At 39.0% G+C, this 25,909-nt stretch overlaps 1 protein-coding gene and 1 long non-coding RNA gene across 7 annotated transcripts in view; one reads left to right on the plus strand and one right to left on the minus strand.

The window, feature by feature from the left end:
• Nucleotides 1-578: 578 nt before the first annotated feature.
• LOC114479651 (activated CDC42 kinase 1-like) overlaps nt 579-25,909 on the minus strand; it is a 38,980-nt gene continuing 13,649 nt past the window's right edge. For 2 of the 6 annotated variants that reach the window (XM_028473428.1, XM_028473429.1), the window contains exons 3-15: nt 20,097-20,299; nt 8,877-9,054; nt 8,585-8,655; nt 5,310-5,558; nt 5,047-5,199; nt 4,104-4,267; nt 2,947-3,066; nt 2,633-2,759; nt 2,385-2,531; nt 2,180-2,274; nt 1,892-2,086; nt 1,556-1,647; nt 579-1,218 (exon numbers count right to left, since the gene is read on the minus strand). In XM_028473428.1, coding sequence (XP_028329229.1) covers nt 920-1,218; nt 1,556-1,647; nt 1,892-2,086; nt 2,180-2,274; nt 2,385-2,531; nt 2,633-2,759; nt 2,947-3,066; nt 4,104-4,267; nt 5,047-5,199; nt 5,310-5,558; nt 8,585-8,655; nt 8,877-9,054; nt 20,097-20,177 — 1,971 coding nt within the window. In that variant the 5' untranslated portion in view covers nt 20,178-20,299 and the 3' untranslated portion in view covers nt 579-919. Of the gene's footprint in view, nt 1,219-1,555; nt 1,648-1,891; nt 2,087-2,179; nt 2,275-2,384; nt 2,532-2,632; nt 2,760-2,946; nt 3,067-4,103; nt 4,268-5,046; nt 5,200-5,309; nt 5,559-8,584; nt 8,656-8,876; nt 9,055-13,046; nt 13,624-20,096; nt 20,300-20,762; nt 21,406-25,909 lie in introns of those variants that run through there. The other 4 variants (XM_028473431.1, XM_028473430.1, XM_028473432.1 and 1 more) reach the window with 4 other exon arrangements.
• On the plus strand, nt 12,995-14,295 carry LOC114479652 (uncharacterized). The gene is made up of 2 exons (XR_003676003.1): nt 12,995-13,354; nt 13,481-14,295. It is a non-coding gene; the product is annotated as an uncharacterized LOC114479652 (long non-coding RNA).

A 25,909-nucleotide genomic window follows, 5' to 3' on the forward strand; every position in this document is an offset into this window, starting at 1 on the left:
GGAGTTTCGCACAGGCCACAAATATCTGATAAATGACATGTAATAGATTGGCGTTTGTCAATCCCAAATTGCCAAATGCAACCCCTCGTCCCAGGAGAAGTAGCCCTTTGCATTGAAGTAACTCTAGAGCAGTGCTTTTCAACCTTTTTTGATACAAGGTACATCATCTTCTTCTTTGAGTCAATTAAAGTACATCTTTTCATTGAAAAACTGATTGAAAAATTTATTTTATTTTATTTTTTTTTTTAAATGAAACGTTGTAGCCCATATTAACAATATGAAGTCATTGTTATCAAATTGTCTTGAATAGGAATGAAAAAAATAAAATAAAATACATTTTTTATGATCTTCCATATTTCTTCTAATAAATTTTTTTTAAATAATCTTTCATATTTTGCATACTTGATATGCGAGGAAAGATGATTAGAATTACAACTGAACTTTATCCTTTTATATAATTTTTTTTATATTATCTAACTTGTTGTATTCATAATGATAATAATATCATATATTATTATTGTTATTATTAAGAAAATAAATAACTTCATTATATATATTTTTAATTTAATTTTGTTCTGTATCGTTAAACGTAAGAGTGTCACATTTGATCTAAAGGCGGTTATGGACTGAATCTAGTTTATTAACATGGACGATGAAAAATAAATTACAGTTGTGTGCCTTTCTTTTTAATTATTTAATTCTTTTATTGCAATGGCATATTTGCAGACAATAATTAAATAGTTTTCAAAAATGTTTTTAGACTAATTAGGTGAAATTGAATCATTTCCCACAGCACAGCCGATGATCTCTCATGGCAGACAAGTGTGCCATGGCACAGTGGTTAAGAAAGCCAGCTCTAGAGTATTAGCAGGTTGGTGACCCCTGGTTCACAGACTAATGTCAACGAGGCTTTATAAAATCACTCGCCTTCAAAAAACACTCCACACATTTCTCTAACAATCACCAGCAGGAGTGATGTTAGAAAGACAGAAAGGAGACTGGAGTGAGGTTTGTAAAAAGATGGAAAAACACAGAGGAAAAGTGACGAAATCAGGTCAATTACAGGAAAAGGGCAGATGGAAACGTGGAATGTACCTGTGAAGAGTGGAGCTGGGAGGGAACAGAGAGGACAGGAGCAATGGGTGAGGAGCAGCTGAGAGAAACCACACTTACTCTTGATGAACAAGGCTGGTTGAGGGGGGCGGGGAGGAGGCTCCTCTGGAAAAACAAAGCGCCACCGCAAAGTCGACACAAAGAGGGTTGGGGGAAAAAATTGTTAAGAAGCAAGAAACAGCAAATAAGCAAATGGCATATTACAAAGGTTTTGTTAGATAAAGAGAAGCAAGGATGAAAGATTTGAAGATGAAAAAAAAACCCAACAACCTCGGAAGACACATCAAAATGTGAAACTGCCATTATATTGCATTGAAAACATTTACTGTTAAAAAATGAAGTAACTTGTGAGAATAACAAAAAGAAAACAAGGGGGTCAACAAGGGGCCAGTGTTACCAAGTGTGTGTAACATGGATCAACTGTAAAGACATTTTCACTCACTTTTAGCTCGACCTGGAAGCTGTGTAGCCCGGGTGGCGATGAGGTCCAAACCCATGACGTCTGGAGGATCCATTGGATTCCCCAGATACAAACTGGAGGAATGAAAATGGCCCAATTACAGTGAATGTCATTAAACTGAATGCAACTAATAGTGCATCAGAACACACGAAGCTCCAACCAAGCTGGGGAGAAGTTCAAAATAAACATGCTACTGCCATCTACTGGTAGCTATTTAAAGCCAACAAACCATTAACACATCAGGAGTCAGGATATTTCATATTTATGTACTGTTATATTTATTTCAGGTTTCCAACTCCAATTAAATCCAGTCCTCACTCATCAATCCTATCAGGGAAGCCCCAGCAGCGATGAGGGTTGGTGTCTCCATGTCCTGTGTGAACAAAGCTGTTCTTGAGTGGCCGGCTGATGTCGTGCGCAGACAACCCAGTGATGGATGTCACGACGTTCCTTGGAAACTGTCCGACCTTAAGGGTGCGTTTGTTTTGACCGCGCCACCAGTAATTCTCTGCCCTGAAATGTGACGATGAGATGTGCTGTTACGTCATGACTCTGCAAACTGTTTTTTTCCTTAAAGAATTACCATTTTAACTTGTGATCACCCACCTTCCCTCAATGATGGTGATGACATCGTTGACCTGGATCAGGAGCTTGTCGGGCTCATCAAAGTCCTCAAGAGCACACATATCTGTGGGCATGGTCTGAGGAAGACAAGATTCATTAATGCAAGATCACTGGCCCTTTGGAGTTCACTTCATAAAGTGATTTGTGCGTACAAACACCCTGGAGCTACAACATTGGCAATCCCTACCTCAAGCAAGAACTCACGAAGGGTGGCAAACGTTGGCCTGTCATCAGGTTTCTGGGCCCAACACTGCTGCGTGACGTTGTAGACGTCCTGGGGACAATCCTCTGGCTTAGGGAGGCGTTCACCTTCTTTATCAATCTTATGAAGAATCTGAGATTACAATAAATGAAGGCAAAGCTATACCTATTGGTCTATTGGAAAGTACATTTTTGTTCATTAGTCTCAAGTTTTCTGGTATGGGTTTGGTTTACCTGACTACCATTAAGGCCCACCCACGGCTCCTGGCCATGGGTGAACATTTCCCACAGAGTGACTCCAAACATCCATGTGTCTGTGGCATGAGAGAATGTCCTCGTTTTTAAACTCTCTGGGGCACACCTGGAACAGATTATAGGCCATTCAATGGTATCTACAGTATATGACTGTCTAAAGGACTAAAAACAGCAGAACGATGTTGCACTTGAACATGTCACCTGACTGACAGGACAAACTCAGAAAGCCTGGACCATCAAACCACTATGAACTCGTTCTGTATCACATTCATTTAGTTGTGCTTGACACCCACCATGCAAAGGGGACCTTGCGATGCTCTTGCATGACATAATGCTCATTGTTGTTGGGCAGTGCCCTCATCAGACCAAAGTCACCAATCTTCACTCTGTGTGCAGAAGCCAGCAGGATGTTCCTAAAAGAAATAAACAGCCATTCAACTAATGCCTCCATCTCTGCATAAATAAATCTGCAAACCCTGAAACAGGATTAGCAAGTTTAAAACAGACGGTTTGAATAATTTAATTTCTGTAACTCTGCGTGCAGTTTGCATGTTCTCCCTAATAGGAGTGTGACGATATTACGATATATGGCAATTTTTTTCTTCACATGATCGATTATCGATATGCTTGCGCTGAGTATCGATTTAAAATTTATTTTATCTTTTCAAAACCTTTTCTGCTTTTTCATTAAAATGTGGAGGAAGATCTTCACAGAAATGTTATCACTGTTTGTTGAAGGAACCAATATATTGTTTACAAGAATATTGCACTATAATGGTGTCACTGGTAAGAAAGACCCTTTTTCAATTTATTGTATTTCAGAGATAAAAAATAATAAAAATTGTATTTTTTCACTTAATCTTTTTTTTTCTTGTTATGTCATAGATTATTGTAGATTGATTTCTGACCAATATATCGATAATCGCAGTATCGTCATATCGTGAAATAATCGTTATTGTGAGCTGTGTATCACGTCTCGTGAGGTACCCAGAGGTTCCCACCCCTACTCCCTAAACAGGTTATGGTGTAATTTCCAGGTGCTGGAGTCAAAAAATGAGTTGAAAAGTGTGTGACCCTCAACAAGATCAGTGGCCATGGGAGATGGATTTGAATCCAAAAAAATGTTTTTGAGTTGTTGTTTTTCAGAATTTTAAATAAGATTGAAATGAAATTCAGATTTCAGATTTCAGCAGAATGTTTGTTCAAGATCATTTGTTCATTCCAATTGATCTTATACGTGTCTAGTGGAGTGGTTCTCACATGTTTTCTGTTGCTCTGCCCATGTATATAATACAAAATATTACTTGCTAGTGAGTCATTTGATTTAGCCTCTAGTTTTGAGGCTTAATAATGGCCTGCATCAATCAGGGGCAAGCATAAACCAGTGAAACACTTCCTTTCTTTTAACACTACATCTTACTTAACACACAGGGTTTAACCTGTTTCCTACCTTGCTGCCAAGTCTCTATGAATGAACCTCCTCTGCTCCAGGTAGGCCATGCCACAGGCTACCTGCACAGCGTACTGACACAGAGTGTGGATCAGCACTGGACCCTGAGGATGAATGCATCTCAGACGCTCCAGCAGGGAACCCAAAGGAGCCAACTCTGTGACCTGCAGAGGACAGAGAGAAATAACAGAGGCATAGAGTGAAAAGAGGAAGAATTACAACAATAGAGAAGTAGAGATGATGCTACGTTTGATCGAGATCAGAGGTGTCAAGTGGGCCACAGATTTAATACAGGAAAACGAGTAATTTCAACATTATTGTGCCCTAGTTTACGCATCTACATATACATAAAATACAAAATATGTAAGAAACCGACAATATCTGAGCAATCAGTGACAGATATCAGTCCCAACAGCATCTTCACTTTAAATTTCCGAGATTTTGTGACCAATTTCTATTTAATTAAGGGAAATATGCAATAATTTCAGGAAAATTTAAGAATTTTGAGTTTTTTCAACAGCTTAATATTAAAAATGACTTCAATCATGCAATATAAGCACTGGGGATAAATGTGAGACCCTCCAAATATTGTTAAGTTTCATTTACACAATAATGATTTGTGTTTTCTCTGTCATTTTTACTTTCTCCTTCGGGCCGAATTGAATGCACCTAAGGAACGGATTTGGCTCCGGGAAATGAGTTTGACAACAGTGATCTAGATGCTAATCATTTAATTTAGTAAAAATCCAATTGGTTTAAATAACTAATACTATGCTCCATTGTGAATTTGGCCTTTTCTTAAAGGGTAGCTGTAGTGAATTTTAATTGCAATCTCTATCAAAAGATCATATATAATACTAGACAGTCAGTCGGGTTATTTTTTTTTAATTAAAATTACAGCGTCCTATGTGTGTATTTTTGAGCATTTCTGTGTGTTCACTACCATCTTCATTGGGTGCGTTAACACCACACCATAGAGACGAATAAGGTTCTGGTGGTCCAGGGAATGCATGGCGTTGACCTCACATATAAAATCCTCCAGAGCGTCAGGCTGACTGAGCACGTCTGTCTTCAGACACTTCACAGCTACATTTAACTGGAGAATGAAAAGAGTAGTTTAACACAGGGAAACACCTAAAACAGTACATCTGAAGTTTCATATTTAAAACAAAGTGACTTCATATTGTAAACAGAAGGCTGCACCACCTTTCCTGCAGGTGTCATCCACTCTCCCCTCTTCACAACGCCAAAGGAGCCGTCGCCAAGCTTCTCAAACAGCGTCAGGTCCTTCTCTGGTATGAGGCAGGTGAGAGCCTGCTGCTGCTGCTGACCATCGAGAGGTTGGACTCCCTCCCCAAGGCCCAGTGGAGGTGTGGGAGACATTTTACAAAATGAAGAAACGGGTTGGGTCGGCTGGGGAAAATCTCCTTCATCTGGGCGCTTTGCACTGAACACCTGATGAAAGCACAAGAGTCAAACTGAGTATTCAGGGAGGAAACCTTTGTAGATGAAGGAGGAAAAGGACATTTAAACTCTAATAGGTGGGAATGCTGAGGAGATACTAAAAAGAGGTTGTCCAAGGTCAAACCAGTGGAGCTGTGGGACAACAGGGACCAGCATCAGTCATACCTGCGAGATGGCAGGTTATTGTGAACAGAGCTAAGAGCAGTGAATACAGTCTCCAAGCCCTACAGATGCAGGAGATAGAAGAGAAGATGGTGGTTTATTATTTCAGGTTGGTGGCCAGTGGTTTTGATGGCTGTGTAATGAATCACACATTTATTTAGCATTCATCTGCAGCATACAGATCACACATGGAGAAATAGACTATTCCTGCTCAGTTTAAATCTATGACCATTGAGACAACTTTTTGTCTTTCTGCATCTACCTAAATAGGTTCTGCTCGATGGTGAGAAAGATCTGCAAGAACTGTTTTTCTTTTTGTTTTTGCTGAGGGGGGACATTGCTATAAAAGGTGAATGGGATTCTGCATAGAAACTATAATCAAAGGCAAGGGGGTGGAAATAGATGATGCTCTGGACAAGTGTTTCTCAAGTGGGGGTATGTGTACCCCTAGGGGTACGCAATGACTCTACAGGAAGTACTTAAAAGAGAAATTGGAAAATAAATGAAAGCATTAAAAATATGGGATTTTTAATTTTTTTTTATGTTTATTTTTAGTTAAAAATGATAATCATAATATTGATGATGAAAATTATCTTTTGATTACAACATGAACTGAAAATATAAAAGTCAGGCATGAGATACTGTTTCATTCAACCTATTTATAATGGGATTCTTTAAAATGTGCATTAAAGACAAAAAGACTCCAACTTAAGCCAAAGCAACAGTGTTATTTTCTGCAATCTGCAATTTATCATTTTAGTTCTCATCATTAGTAGGAAATGCACAGCGCCTGCACTGAAGGCCGTGTGTTGTGACTTAAAAGTTTACAGCCGTGTTACCACGAACACAGAGGGACACTCAGACACACACATTTATCCTAAAAGAGAGGAAGTAGAAATTTCCTGCCTCTTAATTTATTACCAACCCAGGATGAATAGTGTAGCTGTTTAGGAAGCACTATTAGATTATGTGACCCGGATATTTTTTGCCACACATCATTGAAACAAGAATGGACAAAAGACAAACCCAAACAGGAGGTAACATCATCTATGGAGAAGGCTGACATGGACAATTTCATCTTGGGTAAAAAATAATACAGTCATTCCCTTTGTTTTTATGAGTAGGCGTACAATATTAAGAGCCGAGGAACAGCCGTCATCCAAAAATTGTGTCCTCAGGAAAAGTGAGGTATCAGTGAGTCCCTAGTGCAACACATTTTTAACTAGCTGGGTTATAAAAAGTAACAGCCGCTATGTGGTTTCACATTCACACCACACTAGACATGACATAATCCTGCAGACACTTTTATGAAAACACCTCCTCTCTGGGGTCACACACACACACGACAGTGGCTGTGGGCGGGGCCACAGACAGGTGTGATTACAGATGATGGGGAGTAAATGGTAAATGGACTTAATTTATATAGCGCTTTATCACCACACTGAAGCAGTCTCAAAGCGCTTTACATATCAGCTCATTCACTCAATCACTCTCACATTCACACACCAGTGGGACAGAACTGCCATGCAAGGCGCTAGTCGACCACTGGGAGCAACATAGGGTTCAGTGTCTTGCCCAAGGACACTTCGACACAGTCAGGTACTGGGATCGAACCCCCAACCTCAGAAGATGACCCTCTACCACCTGAGCCACGGTCATCCAAGCCCCTTAAAGGTGCAGTTGCAACTCTTATAAAAGTGACTTTTTGTCATATTTGCTAAAGCTGTCACTATGTAAGGACAACTTTAGTAGTTTATGTGAAAAGACAGGCTCATTGAGTCCCCCTGCTGCTCCTGCAGCCTTTGGCAGATTGCCAGAATGCACCGCGACTCAGCAAAAAGAACCAATCAGAGCTAGGATTGTGTTTGATGGACAGCTGTTGCTCACAGGCACTGCCCCTTTCCCGGAGCGAGAGCGCCGTCTTTTTACAGTGTATGGTCTGGAGGAGGAGAAGATGGAATTGGTGACTTTTCTGCTTAACAGGTATTTACAGCTGCTTGATTTACATTATGTTTGATTTGTTATTGTTACACTAGAACTCTGTAGTGCATGTGTTGTTCATGTGCGCGCAGCCACATCCGTGTGGCTGCTGTAAGTGACACTGTGTTGTTGCTGCTGCTGCCCAGGTGTGTGCACATAGAGAGAGAGAGAGAGAGAGAGAGAGAAGCGCTGTTGTAATATGCTTTTAACGGAGCATGTTATATTACTGTGATGTTGCTGTGGGACTAACGTTAGCTTGTTAGCTCCTCTGAGGGAGGGACTTTGGAAAGTTTGGAGGAAGGGCAAGAGAGCAGCGGGGAGGGAGGGGGAGAGAGGGATCTGAGAGTTGCGGACTGCACCTTTAAGTACACATACTCAGTTAATACACACACACATTCTGACAGTTACCTCTCAGTGAATTACTTCTCTTTTGATGTCTAAGAAAAATGCTCAGAACAGCCAGAAGTTTGTGAGATTTGTGTGGAGTCAAATTCAATGTACTTCTGGCACATAGGTGTCAAATTATTACTATAACCATTTAAGATATACAACTTATTTAATATCACTTGCTATTTTTTAAGTACATTGTAAAAACTGTCATTTTAGCATCAATTACAGCCATTCATAAGTAATGGTGAAAACAATGTTGACAGAAATGTATTTATGGGAATATAAAACAGGAAAATGATTTACTTAAATTGTAATTGTATACAACATTGTCAGTGAAATACAGTAGTCAGAGAATGATTATAATAAAAATTGTTATTTATTATGAAGATAGAGTTTAGATATGGGACCAACAATATTTGGCATTTTACAGCATTACACAAAAGTACACAATAAAGACAACACTCCATTGTGTGTGTGCGTGTCACCTTGCTCATCCAGGACTTGCGCTTGCACATGGCTTTTCTCCTTTTCACAGCCTCCCACAGCCGCCTTTGCCCTTCAATGACACAATGAATAATAACATTATCATTATGAGTTGTTTTGTTTTTCAGAGGAAAAAATAAGCTGTATTGTCATTTTTGAAGCTATAAAGATGTGTGCTTGACAAATAATATCTAGGATGTCAGGACAGTAACAGTTAAGGTCGCAAAACGTTTGAAGGGACCGAAATAGAGAACATTTCTTGGATATAAGTTGTGTTAAAAAAACTTGGCTCACCAGGTCGGCCCATGCCGATTTTCTCCAGGTCTTCGTTTTTGACATAGTCAAAGTGTGACAGCCGTGTGACGTTGAGGTCGTCTCGGATCCGGAGGAAATACTGCTGTAGCTGTACTTCCATCAGCAGCTCAAGCAACCATTCTGTACCCTCCTCACATTGCATGTTACTGCCCAGTTTCTGAAAGATAACACAATGAATAGAGAAGCTTTAGTTTAAATCCTTTTTAGTCATTTGGCCAATTTTCCTTTTCTGTTCAAGGAGAGGGAACTATTGTTTCCACTCTCCTGTAATTGCTTACAGCCCACTCCCAATTATAGGGTCACAAACTCATAATGGGCTACACAACGGGTATTAAAACCACAACTAAAGGACACACAAAGGAGGTGCATCCAGATATCATAGAGCAATAGAATCCAATGTTAATATAGCAGCCATGTGCACACAGATCTGCAGTCACTGCTGCTTTTCAAGTATCAGTATAACTTCCAGATAGCGTGGCATTCTCGAAAAGGTAGAGAATTACAGCTTGAGCCAATGCTATACCAAAGACACACAAGATGCTTTGCTCACATCTGGTGTCCAAAGGCCAGAGGAGATTCATAGTCAACCAACGTCTTTTATGAGGCTGTGCACCAGACCATCAAGCTCCTTATTAAAAGCCAAACTTCTCCTTCCTTCAAACCTCATTAACCAACATTCAGTGAAGACCAAGGTCATTATTTTCTTTACGATGAAACTAGATCCACAATGTCGTCTTTCAGGTATCTGATTAATTTATACTTTCTATCCTTATCTATTTCACAGTAATAGCTTCAACATCTTTTTTGCCTTAAAAGCTTCATTTGAACAAGCACCGATAATTGTGAAAACCTTTAGGAAAATATTTTACATTTAACAGCTTCTTTAAGATGATGGCCACATTAGGGCTGGGCAATATGAAACTAAACTCATATGTTGATATTTTTTATGAAAATATTGATATACGATGTAAATATTGATATTTTTTAACTCAATTGAGTCCTACCAGAAAGATATATCTGGTTAAACAGCCAAAAGGTCTCCTATGTGCCACTTTTTGCTTTTTCTCAGAAAGTATGTCTGAGTTCTGTAATGTGCCTTGTCTAGGGGAAGGTCTGGGTTAGGACGCACTCGGCAATCCATCTAACTTTGCTTTTCATGCTGTTCTGAGAAGTAATGAAAACGCAACTCTTAAAATGAGCATTGAAATACAAAATAGGCTATGAATTAAAATATATTGTTATAGGCGATATTGTAATTTTCTATATCGCCAAAAAAGAAATCTTGATATATCTTGAATCTTTATATTATTGCCCAGGAATAGTCCACACACGTACTTTTGCACATGGACGCTTCAACAGGAAGCTGTGAGAGAAAATTCTATTTGAATTTCAATAAATCCAGTTCAGACGACAACTGAAGGACTAATGCTCCTAACACGAGCCTCAGTGACTAAAGAAGAGGAACATGTAAAGCCATCAAATCCACACAAAGCACAACAGGCATTCCTCTACTGCAGATACTAAAGGGAGACCTTTGGCTCAGGCTTCATTCAGGCAAGGGGGGGGAGTCGCCCAAATGGCCGCTAATGCGTCTCTGTGAATGAAGAGCTTCCTGAGCTTGACGAGCAGAGGTTATAAGGTCCAGAGTAAAGTGCAATTGAGGTCATTGCTTCCTCTCTGTACCACATGGGTTTTGTTTGTAAATCACTTCCTCTTGCTACAGGATGAGGTCAGAGGAGCAGTAGCAGTAGGAGTTCACTCACAAAAACTACAGTATTGCACCTCATCTAGGGAGATAATGGAGTTAAGACTTCCATTTATTAAAAAAAAAAAAAAAAGAAGCAGAATACTATATAAATCAACTCATAATACTCCAATAATACTTAGCATGCTTTTGTGTCTTCAAAGATTTCATAGTTTTTAGTGAATTTAAAGCAGCTGGTCTGACTGATCCTGACAGTCCCCAATGGTTAGGCCAGATGTTTGTATCCTACAACAAACTCTTCCAGTAACCATTAAAAAAGGCCAGCTGACATCTTCATCCACTGTCTAAAAGCAGAACCATTTCTGGTCAACAAGAGGTTTTGTCCTCTTGTTTTCGATTAAAGTCGACATTTTGAAAAAATTACGTGACAATAGCTTGGATTTAAAATTTGTTTTATGGAAACAAAAGTGAAAGAGCTCCATGTCAGGAAAAAGGCTCATTTTGAGATACATCGGAAAGCAAGTCAGAGTAAACTACTATAAGTGAAAGTTCCTTAAACAAGGTGTAATACTATAGCGTGTATACAACAAAATCTGTGTACCCTTCATTCTTAGGTTATTCCGTTTTTAAACCAAATCAAAATAACAAATAAACGGTGTGGTTATTTTGTTTAACTGACTTAAAACCAAAAAAGAAATACAGAAATTAAAACTTGTTCTGTTTGTGAGATGTTTAATCTCACCACAATGGGGGGGGGGGGCAATAAGTCACATTACTGATGAACTGGTGAACTGAAACGTTATTAATACATTCATAAATTAAAACAAAAATGTATGTTTCGTAAAACATTCTTTAATCACATATATGTCAATAAAGAAAACAAAGGTGGTGTAATGAATCTACTGGTGCTCCTTGTTTCTTGTGATCCACTTCCGTATGTGTTGACGGCTGCTATTAGTGGCTAGCGGTATTATAACGTGCAAAATGCCGTCAAAAAAGCTGTGTAATTGTTTTTACAAAAAGTGTCAAATTGTGGAAGTTGTAGCATCTATTGTTCTTCATACCAGCCTCACAGTCGATAGTCAGTCACCTGTTTATTTGGATACTATTTAGACCATAACACCATAAAATATAACTACAGCGTGAGCAGCTTTTTAAGAGTTAAAATATCCACAGACTGCATAAAAAACAGGAGCAGGACCAGAAAACTGCTGAAATAAATCCGAAACAGTCCTATTGTTTGAGAAGATCTGGGGAGGGAAAACGAGGTGCAGCAGACTTCAGCTCTCGCTCTAATTTTCCTGTAAATATCCAAATATCTCCCAAACAGAAGAAGTTTGAAAAAATAAATAAAATCTGTTTTGGTTTTAAATGAGTAAAACAAAATAACCACACTGTTATTTTGATTTGGTTTGTAAACGAAATAACCAAAGAACAAAGAGCACACGGATTCAGCAAGTACAATTTCATCTGACTAAGTTAAATGCTAATTGATCTAAAAAAAATGTTTGAGAAAGTATTTTTTATTCCATTTCTAAGGGAGAGATTATAAAACACTTGCTCTTAAAGGAAATGACAACACCAGGTTTACCATTCAACCAATACTGCCACAACTCCATGAAGTTCTCTGACAGCCAAGTGTTATTCTTCTGGTCGGTGTGAAAGACGTAAGTCGGTTTCCTCCGAGGCCTCTTTCCATGAAAGTGTTATTACCAAGACAGGAGACTAACACCGTCACTCCTCCAACTCCTTACATTCAAATAGTTAGGGTGGATAAGATTAAAAAAAAAGCCGTTATAACAATAGGTGACTAAGCAAAAAAAAACAAAACATAGCAACGTGACTATGCTTACTGTGACCATTTAAGGTTGTTTTGGGGGCAGCTTATTGAAAACATCTGAAAAAAATAGGAAGTCGAGTGTCGAGTTTTTAACTGTCATACTTTATGGGTGCAAAGCTTGGCTATTGGTAAATAGGAATGGAGTGTGACCAGCACTGAGACATGGACTAGTCATGGTTGTTTTTTTTTTTGCAGGAACAAGGAATTCATGAGCTGAAAAAAAAAATAATGTGTGTGAGAAATAGTTCTGCTCTGAACTCATTCCTTGCAATTGTGTAGAGATTTCATACACACACACAGAGAGAGAGAGAGAGAGGAGGGAGAGAGAGAGAGAGAGAGAGAGAGAGAGAGAATGGTAGAGAGAGGGGTAGAGAGAGAGAGAGAGAGAGAGAGAGAGAGAGAGAGAGAGAGAGAGAGAGAGAGAGACCATGTCCTGTCTGAAATCTGTTCTGCTTTAACATCCTGCCACAATAACAACAACTCTCCCAGGAGAGGCCCAGTCCATCTGGAGTCAGCAGGAAGGCATGCACACACACACACACACACACATCCTATAGTCACAACTGTCCATGTCTTATTACTTGCAGAAGCAGAGCCGACTTACCCGATACAGATGAAAATGTGCCAGGAAAGGGAATGTCTTTTTCAGCTTGTCAAAGCGTCGCATCCTGAATTCCTTCACTGGATAACTTTAGGGGCAAAAAAACTACATTCACATTTGTGAAAGCAGCAGCTGGTCCTTTACTCCTTTAAAAAAAAAAGCGACGGCAGCCCAAGATGGTTCATCTAAGAGTGTGAGGATACTCAAAGACGTGCACAGTTTCTGAATCCAGATTGAAATCTCTGAAACCCAGAGGGGGATGAAAAACGTCCAGCAGCCCAGTACCTAAATCTCCAACATTCCATGGCGGGGTAAGCTTCCTTTGAAGATTCAGCTCCCTTGAGAAGTTAAAGAGGCATAAAGTGTACAAAAGACATCCAAACTGTGCCAGGTCTACTACCCTCTGCTCATGCAGTACATTCATGTGTCGTCCTCAGGCAGCTCTGAGCCAGTGGCCCAAACTGGCAGCTTCACAGATAAGTCACTCCTTCTTCTTCCTCCCTTCTTTCTACTGCCTCCCTCTCTCTCTCTCACTCTGTTTCCCAGCTTGGCTAAAGCAGCTTCTGTTTGTGTTTTCCATCCCTTCATCAAGTAGTTGGTCTAAAATAGGAGCAACTTTCTCCCCGATTCAATCGCTCAGCAGTAGAGCTGGCAGCGTTGGCATGAGTGACTGTCTCTGGTTTCAGGGTGCAACACGATGTGTGGCTGCAGAGCTGTTATGTGTTTGTTTACATGTTGTCTGGTCATATTCTCTGCCAAGTCAACACAAACATGATTAAAGTCCTAAAAGCCTCCCTTTTAACTTGTCTTTCCCATGAACTCCCTGTATGTGTTGCTCTATTCCTCACGCTAACCCCCCCTCCCTCCCCTTCCTGGGAGCAGCGAGATGCAGAGTGCGGAGCAGTGCGTGGTGGCGAGGACAGAGGCTTCATGGTATTCAGCCTGGAGGAGCATTTGATCCAGGGCCAAGGGGTCACATTCAACTGCAGGATGGGGAGCTTGTTTCCTGTGTTGCAACCACCCCCAAACAAATCAGCGCAAATGTGCGCGTGCACAAACACAAGCACCATACTTTCTCCAGTTTTTCGTAGCTGGATTCTTGTCGCAATTCTCAAGATGAACTTTCACTTCTGGAGCCTTGTTTGTTTGACATTCACTAAAAAATGAATTAAGAATTTTTCCCTCCTGTGTTTGCATCCACACTGTTAAGACAATGTAGCAAAAACCACATTAAACAAAACAGAAAATGTGATTTTTCTCCTGGTTTTACTGCCCTCTGCCAGAATTATCCTGACAAAAATGACTATTTGTTGAAGATGTGACTGATTTCTTATTCCATGTCTGGCACATAACAAAAATGGGATCTCTCTTCCATTCTGATAGTAATAAACAAAGAGTTGTAGTTTTGACCATCTGTGAGATTTTTGCAACAATATATTCATGTCATCAACCTGATGGTAAGTAGAAAACCCAGTCATGGGCCCAGATTTAACTTACATTATGGTATAGATTATGTATATGGATATGATATTTGTAAAAGCTTGAACAATATTGTCTTACTGTGGATGAGATTTTGCTGTTCTTTCCTCTTGTTCTCATTGTTTTTGAAATGTTTATGCTAAAGCAAATACTGTGTATTCATTCTTATCAGATATTTAGTGTTAATTTGTTTTAGATCAAAAGTATGCTAAAAAGCTTTCAGCCACAAATACATTGCTTTGAGAAACAGGCTAATTCTGTTTGCCACAGAACAGTTATGTAACCAGCTGGAAAACAGGTGTTTATAAAATTGCCAACATCTGGCCCTAACAAATTTGCAAGGAAACGTCAACAACTAAGACTGATTTTAAGTAATGTTAAAACCAGAGTGTCTGAATATGAGGAGGTAAAAACCTACAGAGACACAAAAAACACAACCTGTAGCCCAACAGGAACACAAGCTGATGTGATTAAGCTGGACATGGCAGCCATAACATTATGAGTATGTGACTAACGCTTTGGATCCACCCATTTCCCCAAAACAGTGTTGATCTACAGTATTTAAGTCTATAAAAAGTCATGAACGTTTTCAGCCACAGTCAATCCTTTAAGGATGAATGGTTGTGAGAGGAGACCTAAAAAATAAGAGCTGATCTTCCAGCAGATCCAGGAAGTATGAATGAAGCAGTCCCTTCACCATTGCTTAATATGAATAATATCTCATTATAAAAAAAAAAAAACAACCAACCGTGGTTAGCCGAAGCTGTTTCTAGATTATCGTGTTCTAGCAGAATTGCTGAAAGGGTTAAACCAGCAGCGTGTGACCAGCAGCAGCAGCTGCCTCCAGACTAAGTAGATTAGAACAATTCAAATTATAGTCAGTAAATCACCCTGCAGCTCTACTATTTCACCAGTAGATGGTGTTAAGCCTAAAGGCAAGTACTGTCAAAAGTTAAAACTGGCTTTATTTTTTAAAGTTATTAAATAGGGATATTCACAGATGCATGCATAGCTGGATGGATACATTTTATGTGTGGCTCTCTGAAAGCAGGGCAGCCAGCATCAGTAGTGTGTGTATATGGGTTCATAACGGCATATCTTAATAAAATAATAAATAAAGTTAAATAAACTTCACATTAAGGCTGGGCAAAAATCGATTTAATCGATTTATCGAATTTGTAGATAAAAACAATTTTTATTTTGCAAATTGGAGTAAAAAAAAAAATATATATATATATATATATATATTTTTTTTTTTTTTTTTTTTTTTTCTTTTTCCCAGACTTTTTCGCGTTCCCTCCTTGTGGGTTACCGTAGTGCGATGTGAACCAGCCAGAAACTCAATTTTTTTTTTTTTTTTTTTTTTTAAATCTGAGGTTTTTTTTGTTGGCAAAATTGCCCAGCCCTACTTCATATTCAAAAAATGTTGGATATACTGATTTAAAGTAATTTATTTTAACTTCAAAAATGACAAATGGAGAAATAACTACCATAAGTTCTTTTGAGTAAACTTACATTTCTGAAGAATTTAACTGTGGGTGCAAGTCAAGTTTGTTCTAAGTTAATTTCCTCAAGTTTTAATGAAGTTATGCCATCTTTGAACATGGGTTGCAACAAGGAAATCTTGAGATTTTTTTTTCTTTTTCTCTTTATAATTATAATTTTTATCATTATCATATTATAAACATTGTTGCTAATAATATTACTAATATCGATAATAATAATAAAATTTGTGAATTATCCTTTGAGAGCTGCGTTTTTTTTTAACATGACAAGAAAAGACAAAGGATGTGTAATAGACAATAAATAAGTAAAAACTAAATGTATGAAAAGATCTATTTTAATATGTAAAAATAATGTCTATCATCTCTGTTAGTACTCCATTTGCTTTCAGCTCAAAATCAGCAGCAATCACACATCCTCTTTTCAAAACAAAAGCATCTTTTCTTGTCTTCTATTAGTTTTTTTTTAAAGACTTTTTTTAAAGACTTTTAAAATTGCATTAAACTGAACTGATATCAAATGAGTGGCTGGCTTGAAAGCAAGATTAAAAACAACAAACGGCAGTGTGAGTCACTCCTACAACATGCATCTGTATGTATACACATGTATGCAAAAGTATACAGTGACTGAATTCACTGTGATGTACAGTGCTCTACATTAGACGTAATCAACAGCAGTCAGTCCATTTCTAAAATTAGCTTCAAGCTTTGTCTCACAAAGCAACAATCTACACTTTGGGGTCGGCGTGAGTGAACTGCGAAAAAGCAAGAGAGCAAACAATGTTGATCTCTCCTCCTATACTGTACTGCACAAACACAAAAACAGATAGAAGCCATCTGCCAACGTCTGGCATTTTACATTCACCTAAATACCAGCTCTCTGTTCAGGTCGCCTCTTTATTTAGAGGCAGGGCAGCATTAACATTACGGCCTGAAATGTATAATACTGGGCTACCAAAACAACGGCAAACAAAACAACACTTAATAACTAAAAGTCCACCCACAAACCCACCCACCCACCCATCCAAAGCAATCCCTGTTGATCCCTTAAAGCTGGATAAGTGGAGAGGAGGAGGCAGCAAAAAATTAATCAAGTGTTATGAGGGAAATACAGCCAAGAGTGTGAGAACAGGAACACTGTGTACAGTTTTACAGGTAAACTGTATTTATTCTAAAAAAAAAAAAAAAAAAAAAAACTGATTCCAGCAGATTCCGGCCAAACCCCAAATCCTCTGAGGCTTCACAGGCCGAGAGAGCATGTTTACAATGAGTCTGCAGAGAAGATAAAGTAGCATTTTTTAATAAACAATACAAGCATTTGAAGCTTTCATGTTGATCTTTTTTTTTTCCTCTGGGAGAACTACGTGCCAGGACGTTCTCACAGATTCTCAAAGAGATGAGATGGCTCATGGCTGTATACAGTGTGCTGTTTGTGTGTGTTCAATGTTCAAACAACTGTATTCACTCAGCATTGAGCTGCAGCTGTAAAAGGAGAGTGATTGGATTCAGCCCCCATGACCAGGGCAGCTGCCATGACGGCCCAGCTTAGCTCTGTTGAGCTTGCACAAAGGTTATCGACACAGAGAGAACAGTCGTGACATAGAAAATGTTGCACAAATCTACACATTCATCAAGAAGTCTATTTTTATAGTTGTTGATAACTTTGTATAAAGGTAAAGTTAAAAAACAGTTAATGCATGGGGATGCTTGCACTTCAGGTTTTTTTTTTTTCAAATAAATACACAATAAATGGCAAAAGTCTGGTTGTATGCCATTAAGGCTTTACTATGAAAACTCGCTTTTGGATTCCGATTTCAATATTTTTCCCCCCTTTAATAAAAAAAAAAAAAAAAAAAAAAAAAAAAAAAAACACCGAACTCGATTATTGCAAGTATTTTCTTTTAATTGAAAAAGAGAAAACAAATTTTCATATTGGGAATAAAGTGCAACTGCAAAGATTTAACAAAGAATGTTAAATCTCCTGTGGGTTTGATAAAATAACAACCTGCCCAACCAAAAATGAATCCCTCAGCATTTTTACAAAGAGAACCTAGCATTAGAAAAAAAAACTCACAAAATTCACATTTAAAAAGGAGAGGTTGTAGCGGGGGTCTATCGCGTTAAACTTGTGTTTGAAAATTGTTTTTCAACAGTTTGTAAAGGGAGAGAGACTCTTGCTGTGATAACAATAAACGGGAAAATCAATTTTTTCAGATTTTAACTTTTTAAAAATCCCCCTCAATAAATAATCCGTTTTCGATTTCATCAAAATATTTTTAAAAACAAAGGTAATCCGAGGAAGGAAAAGCCGTTTACGAGTAACGGGGCTAAATATACACACACACACACACATATATAAAAGCATACCATAATTCCCACATACAATCACCTGAGAGTAAGCGCTTATATTACAAGGTCAATCAAAGTCCTTAGGGCCAGCCTTTGCAAAGTGCGGAAAAAGTGGGAGGATATAAAATTACATTCTTTGCCTGTCACCACAGACCTTCAGCAGCACTTCATCAATGACCTCATGGCTCCGTATTCAATAACTCAGCACACATGGGGGCTGACCTTGTGTGTGGGTGTGAATGGCAGTATGCGATGAGCACCGGTATGTGGTTAGGATTGTGGGAAAGGGCTTTGACACATGAATGAATGCTATCTATGATATGGTATTATGTTTACTCTGTCAACATGTGCTTTTTCAGTAGAATCACTCACACAGGTGTCACTGATACCAAAGGCTTTGTTATCAACAAGTAATTACTTCCTCCAAGGAGGTAATATTTCCCCCGCCGTTAATTTTGGCAGCTAAAGTACAGAACGGTTTGATCATATTTTTACCCAAAGATACACCTTACACTATGGAAGATTCCATTACATTTTGGAGGGGATCAAGATCAAATATACTGATTCTGGATCACATTCAAAAACAAAAAAAATACTTATCTCTCAGCACTGGGGAAATTTAAAAAATTCATATCTCTGTTCGTACTTGACCAATCTTTATGAAATTTGACTGAGTTATATAGGGTCGATTGCCCAAGTAACACACCAAGTTTTATCCCGATCGGATCTAAATTGCGGGTGCCCATACATTTGGACCTGCTGTATCATTGATGGGGATATACATTTCTTTCAAGCCTTTAGAGCGTGAATGATCATAGTACCATGATCCGAATCACTGCCAATATCTGGCAAAAAGGATATTTGAAACTTGGAAGTTTGCGCTCTGTGTGTGCTCTTCTTTAATTCAGTTAGAAAACTTTACTTATCTCCAAGGGATAATGAAACCTATCAAACAGATGCAGAGTGACAAGCAGCCATAGACGCATTACCGCATGGGCAAAATGGGCCCAGGGCCCAACAGCCAATGGGGGCCCTTAAATTTATTTTTTTATTTAAAAAATGTATTTGCATTAGAATTTTTGTGGTTTTAAAAAATGCAGTATGATGAATGTTAAATAATTCGTGTGTGATTACTCATTGACGTATCTGAAGAAATGCCCTCTCCCCCTCACCCGTTATTTCACGTAGGTGTGGATTTTTTATACACAAGCTCACATCACATTCTACAAGCTCTCTCACTTTGCATCTACCTTCATACTAAAGCTGAAATCATGACGCTTCTGAATCTGTTGTGTAGTTTAGTGCTATGAGATGACTTTTGTTGTAATTTGTGATACATTATAAAAATAAAGTTGAATTTAATTGAATTAAGAGGCAGCCGCCGCACGCTACGCACGCGTCAGGAAGCACAGAGAGCTGTGCGTTCCCGCGGCGTCAACGTGACAGGAAAAGTTGTTCGATGTGCACACGCCATGAGAGGTTTGTGCCCAGGGCTCATGATGGTCATGATGATCCGTCTATGCAAGCAGCCACCACACTAGCACGAGATTCCATATGAAGACTGTTGTTAGTGTTCACAATTTTATACTCTGCGTTTAAAAAGGAGCAATTAAGAAAGTGATCATTTATTCAGGCCCTCTATTCATCAGATGCCTGGAACTAGATAAGTATATAATATACTCAGAAAGTAACAGTGATAATCAAGGGAACAGGAATGGTCTACCTCTTCATCGTCACTGGGCAAGTGTTGGTAGTCAGATTCCGATGTTTCCTGCAGTTTCTGGTACTCTGCGGTCTCCCCCATCTCAAGGTTACAAGGCCCCGGCCAGTGTAGGTATCCTGAAAGTCCTCGTAAAGCTTGACACTCCAGTCAGTGAGCCACCCACCCACTAGTAAGTTGGTCACTCATCGAGGTCCATGTCGTCACTGGTAAGATGAGTAAAGTTTTCAACAAGTCGTTCAAAAAAAACTGTCGATGTTTTTGTCATAGCTTGGTGCAAAAGTATCGTGATTTGATGAAAGTGCCATGTAATCAAATGTAGGTGAAACACTCATAACTTATCAGTCGAGTCAACATGTGTAAAAATGACAAAAAAAGGAGTTCCATGTCTTTTAAACAGAAGTACTCTCACTGTAAAATCACAAGTGCGGCTCATCTTAAAAAAATTACAACTTGCAATTAAAATGAAGACCGGCTCAGTTTCTGGGTGGATGATATTGTTGATGGAGTCTGTCAGACAACGCAGTGATGAATGCTGTACTTCTTTAGAACCAGTTTGTTCTTTTCATGTGGCAGAAGCTTTGAATCCTAAATCTTCCTGACGGATGGTTATTCTATAACTTCATATGCCTGGATTTAAATTATTGCATGCAGAAACAAAGAAATAACCTTTCTGTGTCCTCAGGGCTTCTGTTGTCAGGAACCACACACAATGAAGATGCATTAAAAGGTGTGGTAGGTAAAGCAATAAAATCCAGCAGGCTTTACTTGCATTGTCCCATCAGCCTTAGTCTGATACCATTCCACCTCACTCTTCATTAATGTTTCTCTCTCTTTCTCTCTCTGGGACTCCAGTTGATCCGGTCAGAGTGCTGACGCATGCTTTTCTGCTCTTCTTCCACTCTCTGTTTCTATTTCTATGCCCAAGGCATGACTCCAGCACAGCTTACTTCATCCCCCTCTTCGTCAGGAGTGAAATATCACATCCTCCTGATAGCAAGGAGCCATGGACAATGTGTTTGTAATCCTTTACCTGTTTTATTTTCTTCTTCATCTGGATTTATCCACCAGATCTCGAGCTGATCAGATGGCCATTCAGTTCCGATAATACAGAGAGACGCTGCTTTGTCCAAAAACGGACTTCCTGGCAGCTCAGTCGCTGTCTAATCCCTTGCTGTTGTTGTTGTTATTGTTTATCTCAGCTCTTCTTCTCTTTTCAGCCCCCTCACCCTCCAACCCGATTTCCACAACCATCCGCTTGTTTCATTTTTTTCCATTTCAGTCCAAGCGATTTGGTAAGTGGTCGCCTCCGTTATTGCAATGGCAACCATCCACCCATCCCACCTCCCGCTCCCACCCACTCTTGTATCAGCAGTGGTCCTGATAGAAGCAGCCAATAGGGGTGAGGTAAGCGGACGGGGGAGGGTGCGGGTGGACAGATGAGGGCGAGAGGTAGGGGAGCCCTAATGAGGAGAGTTAATCTTTTCTGGATAAGGGAGAAAAACACAGCCATGATGCTTTGTGTAGGTTTGTGCTGCTCTACTACAGGGAGGGTATCCAGGCCATCTGGATCCTTACTGAGTGGACATCTGGACTGTGTGTGTGTGTGTGTGTGTGTGTGTGTGTGTGTGTGTGTGTGTGTGTGTGTGTGTGTGTGTGTGTGTGTGTGTGTGTGTGTGTGTCTAAGCCAAGCACAATACAAAGGCAGTACATTAGGAGACATAAACACAGCCTTTTCTTTTTATGCCTCCTGTTTTTGCCACTTCTCGTTTTGGCATCATTGTTTCCCTCCTTTCCTCTCATACTTCCTTCTTTTCTCCCTCTACGACCTGCTGATATCCTTGAACCGGTTTCCCCTGCTCTGTTACTGTAAATGACCTGATGGAGGTTGGCTCTCCCAGTAGTGAGCTGCACGCACTGATTCACTATGTGCATACAACTCCTACAAAACGCATGTGCAAAAACATGAACAAACATCACATTCATCGAAGCACATTACATCAAAGCTCCTTTGTTCTGCATGGTATTAGGGCTCCACCAACAACTATCAAAGTGCCACTTGTTAACTAGACTTTTAAGTCACCATTCATCGTGGGTTTTGTTTGTTTTGCATCTTGACTTCCTTAACAATAGCAATATCTCACTTTGCAAATTAGTCAAATGTGAAAAATGTAAGTATTAAAGTATGATACACAGAGAGGCTGTAGATTACACGTGAGGAGAAGGTCAGGGATCAGTGTGATCTAAACCAGCGATTCTCAACTGGTGGGCCCAGATCCAAAAGTGGTTTTCAGACAGCTGGTCAAAAATAGATAAATAGTTATTGTCTCTCATGTTGGACTTGTCTTTTCTTCTGACAGGCATGCTGTGAAATACATGTATCACAGGAAAATACATAGATTTATGTTTTAAAAAATAGTGTTTTCAACAGCTATTTTTGAAAAACTAAATTTGGTTGGTTGAATTATAATAAAAAGTGGGTCGCGATTTAATGACATTGGCAAAATGTGGGTCCCAGGGTGAGACCAGTTGAGAACCAGTGATCTAAACTATGATTACTTTATAGTAGCAGTTTAATCAGTTTAAACAAAGGCAATATTTTCATTTTTATATACTTATTAAAGCAAGATCAAAGGTTGTATTTCTTGAGTGTAGGGCTCTTAAAAAATATAAGTGGGTTGTTTCTATTATAAACGACATTTCATACGCTCGAGAATCCTGGAAAACCTCTTAAGTAACAAAACTTTGTGGGTTGGGGGTTCAATTTCTGACCCTAGCGGCCTCATTTGTCATCCAGCCGGTATTAGGGGGACAGTAAAGCTGAGCCTGTTAAAGCATATAAACGCCTTCTTACTTCCCATGATGTATAGACACCAGAAGCACCAGCGACAGGCAGTGGGAGCAATGATATAGTAGGTTGAGCTAAAACGTAAGAAGATGATTAAAAGTTGCCTTTAGGGGTCCATTAGGTCAGGAGCAGAAAAAGACTGAAAGAGCAGAGGCTCCTGGGAGCCTGCTATCTCTTTATGGCTGTTGGCAGGTGGAGTAACAGCTTTTGGGGTGAAGTAAGCTTTCCAACAGCAGCTGGATGAAATCCCTGATGTCTGCAACTGATGAGGGGCTTAACGTGAGGAAAGAAAATCAGGGATGTAACTGGACAGCTATGCACAAATGCTTATGGAGTTTTTCATATGTGGCTAAATGAAGGGAATATATTTATTTACTGTGCAGGAGTGTCCCAATGCGACTTTTTCTCTTCTGATACAATACCGATTTTGCAATCTTGAGTATTGGCCGATATCAGATTTCATCTGACACGACATAAGTGCAAGTCATTCATACTTCTATCATTTATTTCCTAGTGTTGAATGTTACAAAAGGCCTTATCAAAAGTTATATACTCAAACAAAGAACAACAGTGCTGGAGTGGAGTCTGGAATGGACAGCTTTAAAGGGAGTGCATGTATCAGATATTTTAAATGCAGGCCGATATAATCGGATACTTGTTTTTTGCTGGTATCAGCCATTGGCTTCCAGTCAATTTTTGTATTGAGTTTAAAATTATAGTCCTTACTTTCCGTGCGATGCATGGTCAGGCCCCTCAATACACCACTGACTTGTTGTGTCCCTACACTTCAGGGCGCACCCTTCGGTCATCAGGCCAGGATCTCCTTATGATCCCAAAATCTCATTTTAAAACCTGGGGTGACCTGGTGTTCCAGGCAGTAGCACCAAGACTCTGGAATAGCCTACGCCAGTCCCTCCGTGAGCTTGACTGTGGGGACTCTTTTAAAAAACATCTGAAGATCGCGCTTCTCAGAAAGGCTTTTGGTTAAATTGCTTTTAATTTTTACTATCTTTTTATGATGTTCCTACTGTTGTTTTAAATTATCTTGTGTTTTATTATCCTTTTGTGATGTTGCTGCTGTTGTTTTAGTTTCATCTTTGCCTGTACAGCACTTTGTGATTTTATCTGTGAAAAGCACTATATAAATAAAATTTACTTACTTACAATATCCCATAACAATATCAGCTTGGGACACCCCTACTGTGTACTGTCATCTTCATTTTATTTCACTAGAAAATATGTTTTTTCCAAAGAAATGACAATACCCCCCATAAACTTAGCAAAAAATAAGAAATGTACAATTATTTTATCAATAAATTACTGAACATTTTAGCTGTACTACACATTTGTTTTATTATCATTTTTACTCATTACTACGAACAACACAATAAAATCTATGAGAGGTATACTGTACTTTTGACATGTTTGAAGCTGCTCTTTTGTCTGGTTATTCAGCACTAATGGCTGCTTCACGAGGCCAAAGTTAGCTAAACTTCGAGGTTTAAATTGTGCATGATAATCATCGTTTGATAAGTGTTTGCAATTAAAGTTCCCTAAAGTTACCCAATTTGCCATATCTGTACTTAATTCATTTACTTTTCTAGAGCATAACATTTTCCAGGCGATCAAATCAATCAAATTTTGACACGGAAATTATTATATAATCCGTGTATCATTCGTTAATTCGTTTTTCATTATGTAACAAAAACATGCAAAACGAAAACAACAGTCATTATTTGATATTTGTTTCCAAAACCAAACTGAAAAAACGGAAAATGCCTTGTTTTTCAAAGTCAAGCTCTTTTGCTTCTGTGCAGAAAACAAAAAACGGAAAACGAACACCTTTATTCGTTTTCTCCATTACCGATTGGCCAAACGAATGATACAGGGATTTTATACCTGCGTACATAAAAGACCAGATTACAAATTCCATCTCACTGGGCCGTATAGTTCATAGTATTCATACCTTACAAAAACTTAAAGACATAAATCCTCTCTGGGCAATTTCAGAGCCCACTATGAACAAACACTGCCTCTGATCAACAACAACTTACACGAGGCTTGCTACTATATGATTTACTGTACAACAAGATACTAAAGAACCTGCTAAAAAATGCTAAGCTCAGCTACTCTCATATTGTCTTTCTGGAAATGGTTGAAGCAGCAGGTGAGCCTGGACAGTGATGCACCCTCATTCCCAGTCTAAACAGGTAGGAGGATTTAGGAGGGCAATCTATGGTCTGTGGACCATGACGAATAGGAAAGCACTAGAACAGATGAGAATAGGAAGAGTGCCACGGAGTCTAATTTAATCCGTGTGCTGATGTGCTAAGGTCACAGGTGATAAGAGCTATACTCAAATAATGAGACGCTAAAGCTTACAGTGTCTCACTGTCACCTGAGCACCGGCCCATACATAATACCAGAGGCTTTGTCTGCTAGTGTGTCTGACATTGAAATTTTAAAATGACACCGAAGGGAAAATCATATGCTGCACCTGATTCAAGCCACAAAAATAATCAGTATTTATTACTTTTTGAACCATGGTCTAAATTTCAAAGTTGAAATAGTAATTAATGTTCATTATTCAGTTGCAAGTCAAATAAAAATAATTTTCAAGACAGCTTTTTAACCATCTGATATTATTCAATCTGGGCACAAGGGGGCAGTGTGATGCAACACTAGGACACTGGCCATCAACATCATTATTATTGAAAAACCATTATGTCCTTCGAAGAACATCAAACTTTACAGGATCTACATTGTTATTTGGTGCTGCAAACAGATTAATTAGATTACAGAGATGAACTCCATTCTTCACACTGATGTCAGGTTGGATGTTCAATCTGAAGCGTCCAGGGAATGTTTCCCTTTGTATTTTTAGAAAAAGCTCACAATCCTCCCTTCGACTGATAATGGCATGCCAAGCTGTGTTGCGCTCAACTTTTGATTGACAATGAGAAATAAT

The sequence above is a fragment of the Gouania willdenowi genome, chromosome 17 (genome assembly GCF_900634775.1).
Source record: "Gouania willdenowi chromosome 17, fGouWil2.1, whole genome shotgun sequence".
NCBI lineage: Eukaryota > Metazoa > Chordata > Actinopteri > Blenniiformes > Gobiesocidae > Gouania > Gouania willdenowi.